The sequence below is a fragment of the Furipterus horrens genome, unplaced genomic scaffold, assembly GCF_987537825.1.
Source record: "Furipterus horrens unplaced genomic scaffold, mFurHor1.1.pri manual_scaffold_2, whole genome shotgun sequence".
NCBI lineage: Eukaryota > Metazoa > Chordata > Mammalia > Chiroptera > Furipteridae > Furipterus > Furipterus horrens.
The window spans coordinates 194472225-194476737 of NW_028327172.1; the positions used below are offsets into that span (position 1 = coordinate 194472225).

Genomic DNA, 4513 nt, shown 5'->3' on the forward strand with positions numbered 1-4513 from the left:
CATTAAACTTTGTTGTAGTGGGTCTCAAAAATTCTGTGACAGATTTTGGTCAAGTTGTTTCCATTAAAAAGTACTGATTTTAAAAACTAATAACTTAACTGCCACACACACAAAAAAAACCAAATGGTTCACAAAATTCTCCTTTCCTTCTGAAGGTTTTATGATGCATTGTAATCATTAACCAGTCCTTTACTATTAAACTTAAATGGCCAATTGAGACAAACAGTTCTGAGAGCGTTCTTCCACCACTGATTAAGACGGGGGTGGATGGTGTTGGGCATAATATTCATTTAGCCTTCTGATCTTTCTGGGCAGACTTAGTGACTTTGCCAGCTCCAGCTGCCTTCTTGTCCACTGCTTTGATGACACCCACAGCAACTGTCTGTTTCATGTCACGAACAGCAAAGTGGCCCAGAGGAGGATAGTCAGAGAAGCTCTCAACACACATGGGCTTGCCAGGAACCATATCAACGATGGCAGCATCACCAGATTTCAAAAACTTTGGGCCATCTTCCAGCTTTTTCCCAGAACGACGATCGATCTTCTCCTTTGGCTCAGCAAATTTGCAAGCAATAAGGGCTGTGTGACAATCCAGAACAGGAACATATCCAGCACTGATTTGGCCTGGATGGTTCAGGATAATCACCTGAGCTGTGAAGCCAGCTGCTTCCATTGGTGGGTCATTTTTGCTGTCACCAGCCACATTGCCATGACAAACATCTTTGACAGACACGTTCTTGACATTGAAGCCCACGTTGTCCCCAGGAAGAGCTTCCCTCAAAGCTTCATGGTGCATTTCAGTTGTAACGTTGACTGGAGCAAAGGTGACCACCATGCCAGGTTTGAGAACACCAGTCTCCACTCGACCCACAGGGACAGTACCAATACCACCAATTTTATAGACATCCTGGAGGGGCAGACGCAGAGGCTTGTCAGTTGGACGAGTTGGTGGCAGGATGCAATCCAGAGCTTCAAGCAGTGTGGTTCCACTGGTGTTGCCGTCTTTACGGGTGACTTTCCATCCCTTGAACCAAGGCATGTTAGCGCTTGGCTCCAGCACGTTGTCGCCATTCCAACCAGAAATTGGCACGAATGCTACTGTGTCAGGGTTGTAGCCAATTTTCTTTTTTTTTTTTTCAGATTTAATGTGTTTTATTGATTAAAATATTACATTTGTGCCACTTTCCCTTCCCTCTGCTCCCCTCCACCCGGTGGCCCCCTCCCTCCAGTTGTCCCCCCCTTTTAGATTATGTCCATTAGTTGTGCATACAGTTCCTCCCAACCTCTCTCCGTCTATTCCATTCCCTCCTACCATGATCCCCAATTCCTATATCATCTCCCTCCCTCTCCCCACTCCCCCTCCCTGTTGACCTCCCCCCACTATGCTTCCCGTACCCACAGTTCCTTTTCCACTCTCGTTGCCTGTTTCGTTTGCCTTTGTTTCATCTCCCTAGCTTCTGTTTTTTAAACCAGTCCCTTTAACTTCTCATATAACAGTGGTTTGGATCTAATGAACTCTTTCAGTTTTATTTTGTCCTGGAAACACTTTCTCTGTCCTTCTATTCTGAATGACAATTTCGCTGGATAGAGTATTCGTGGTTGTAGGTTTTGGATTTTCATTACTTTGAATATTTCTTGCCAGTCCCTTCTTGCTTGTAGGGTTTCCCTTGAGAAGTCAGCTGATAGTCTAATTGGGACCCCTTTGTACATAATTCTTTTCTTCTCTCTTGCTGCTTTTAAGATTCTCTCTTTATCTTTAATTTTTGACATTTTGATTATAATGTGTCTTGGAGTGGTTCTCCCTGGGTCCAGTCTCTTGGGAACTCTCCTTGCTTCCTGGACCTGCAAGTCTATTCCCTTCCCCAAGTCTGGGAAGTTCTCCTTTATTATATTTTCACTCAATTTTTCAAGTTCTAGTTCATCTTCCTCATTCTCTGGCAAACCAATGATTCTTATGTTGGGCCTTTTATAGCTGTCCCAGAGGTTTCTGATCCTGTCATTGTTGCTTCCTATTTCCTCTCGCTGCATTGGTTGACTGCTTGTTCCTTCTCCATATTCCAGTTTGTTGAAATGAACTCTGGATTCCTCACCATCTGTCTCGTACGTGGTTTTGTTCCTTTCGTTATGAAAGTTTTTCGCTTCTTTCATATCTTTTTCCTGCTCTTTTGTGAATTCTGTAAGCCACCTGATAACAATGGCCCAGAACTGAGCCTCTGACAGGTTTCTTATCTGTTCATCTGTCAGGTTCTCTATCTGCTGTCTGGTGAGTTGTGCCACCGGGATCTCTATATTTGTCTGCCACATTTTGACAGATGCGTTTTGTTTTCCTGGGCTGGCTGTCGGGGGCGGTGCCTGTGTAAGCGTCACAAATCAGCGACCTGCCGGCGCCTGCCTGTCCGCGACCTATTTCGCAGCCCTGTGGTGCTTTCTTTGGGGGCGGGGGTCCAAGATGGATTCACACAGTTATTCAGCTAGGAGACCGGGATCCGTCCTCCCGCCCCCCTAGGCCTCACTGTTCAAGGCGATGCTGCGGCTGCTCCCCAGCGCCGGAGTCGCGCACGCCAGGGGCTTGATTGCCTCCTGGCTTTTTCGCCGCCCCGCCCCGCCGCTCCACAAACAGCTTTGCCTTCTTTAACTCTTACCTGCCCAAATGGCACCGCTGGTTTATAACTTCATATGTTGGGCTTCCGTGTAGCTTTATTTTCTGGAATTTCTAGTTATCCTTTGTTTTGAAGTAGTTGTATTCCTCTCTGGTTGTAGAGGGAGACCTAGCGTGTCCGTCTAAGCCTCCATCTTGGCCGGAAGTCCCCAATTTTCTTAATGTAGGTGCTGACTTCTTTAACAATTTCCTCGTATCTCTTCTGGCTGTAGGGTGGCTCAGTGGAATCCATTTTGTTAACACCAACAATTAGCTGTTTCACACTCAGAGTGTAAGCCAGAAGGGCATGCTCACGGGTCTGCCCATTCTTGGAGATACCTGCTTCAAATTCACCAACACCAGCAGCAACAATCAGAACAGCACAGTCAGCCTGAGATGTGCCTGTAATCACGTTTTTGATAAAGTCTCTGTGTCCTGGGGCATCGATAATGGTCACATAATACTTGCTGGTCTCAAATTTCCACAGGGAGATATCAGTGGTGATACTACGCTCACGTTGAGCTTTAAGTTTATCCAAGACCCACGCATACTTGAAGGAGCCCTTGCCCATCTCAGCGGCCTCCTTCTCAAATTTTTCAATGGTTCTTTTGTTGATCCCACCACATTTGTAGATCAGATGGCCAGTACTGGTAGACTTGCTGGAATCTACATACCCAATGACCACAATGTTGATGTGAGTCTTTTCCTTTCCCATTTTGGCTTTGATTTAGTAGTGGTGGTTTTCACGACACCTGTGTTCTGGCAGCAAACCCGTTGTGAAAAGTCTCCTTCTTAATCTATAAATCACAGCCACAAATAACATTGTTAAAGAAAACTTCTTACATACCACTAGCTGCTTGTCCCCTGCTGGTTTGTTTGTATCTAAATCCTCTGTTGCTTCAGTTCTATCTTCAAAATAAAAGTAAAAGTAAAATAAAATCGAGAGTTAGCATTACCTATGCTTATTTACTTCTCAGGCACTATCATTACCCACAAAAAACTGCAGGTTAATAATTAAATTTTAGTGATTGCTGGTATTTACAATGCAAATAATTAATGGGTACTTTATATAGTAATTTCAGCTTTAAAACATTTTAGTGGATGGATTATGACAGAAAAAGTGAGCTATTTTGACCCTTTAATTTTAATCTTTGCCATAGAATCTTGGAGAATTTGATGCAGGATCTATTTGGAATTTGTCATTGATTATTGTTCTACTAATGCTTTAAGCAGTTAGTAACTATAGGCAGAATGATCAAAAATATTTATAAAATTATATTTAAATATAACAGAGCAATGTGGAAAATAAGACATTCCTGAAACACCTGGGAGCATATCATAATATTCATATTATTTGCTAAATCAGAGATAATACATGGGTGTCCAGCAAGTAGATTTCAGGCCATCTGTGAGATACTGATTCTCTATATCCTCAAAGAAGCCAGGCAATGGCCTAGGACTTAGGGACCTTGGACTGGTCTCCTGACATTCATCATCTACCTGTACAGCACCAAAGAGGCCAGATGTAGAGCACCTGGGTCAGCTCATAACTAAAAAAGGGACCCATGGAGCTGCTAGGGTAGTTTGTCTTCCAGGTACTCAAGAATAGCACTGGGGAACACAATTTTCGGTGAGTTAGATCTGACACTTGTTTTTGACTAATCTTTGGCATCTGAATCTAAAAATGATCCCACTTTTTCTCTATTACATCAACTTTTTAAGGTACAGGATAACCTCCCTTTCTCCAAAAAAATCATACTAAATGTACAAACAAAGGAAAATAAAGAAAAAAATTACCTAAACATACTGCTTATTTAGAGTTATTTTATTCATATGAAGGCTATATATTGTTACTGTAAGTCAAATTGTGTACAA

At 43.0% G+C, this 4513-nt stretch overlaps 1 protein-coding gene across 1 annotated transcript; it reads right to left on the bottom strand.

The window, feature by feature from the left end:
- Positions 1–276: 276 nt before the first annotated feature.
- Positions 277–3368, bottom strand: LOC150020235 (elongation factor 1-alpha 1-like). Its single transcript, XM_090268190.1, has 2 exons — positions 2823–3368; positions 277–1129 (listed from the first exon to the last, which is right to left on the bottom strand). The coding sequence occupies exons 1-2, from the start codon at positions 3351–3353 to the stop codon at positions 287–289; spliced, it is 1374 nt and encodes a 457-aa protein (XP_090124316.1). The 5' UTR covers positions 3354–3368; the 3' UTR covers positions 277–286.
- Positions 3369–4513: the final 1145 nt, after the last annotated feature.

Bases quoted from the DNA above. Each gene is read 5' to 3' on its own strand.
- LOC150020235 (XM_090268190.1), bottom strand. From the start codon at position 3,353: ATGGGAAAGGAAAAGACTCACATCAACATTGTGGTCATTGGGTATGTA. The intron at 1,130-2,822 runs ATTAAGAAAATT...TCTGAAAAAAAA, and splicing joins TTAAAGAAGTCAGCACCTAC to AAAAAGAAAATTGGCTACAA.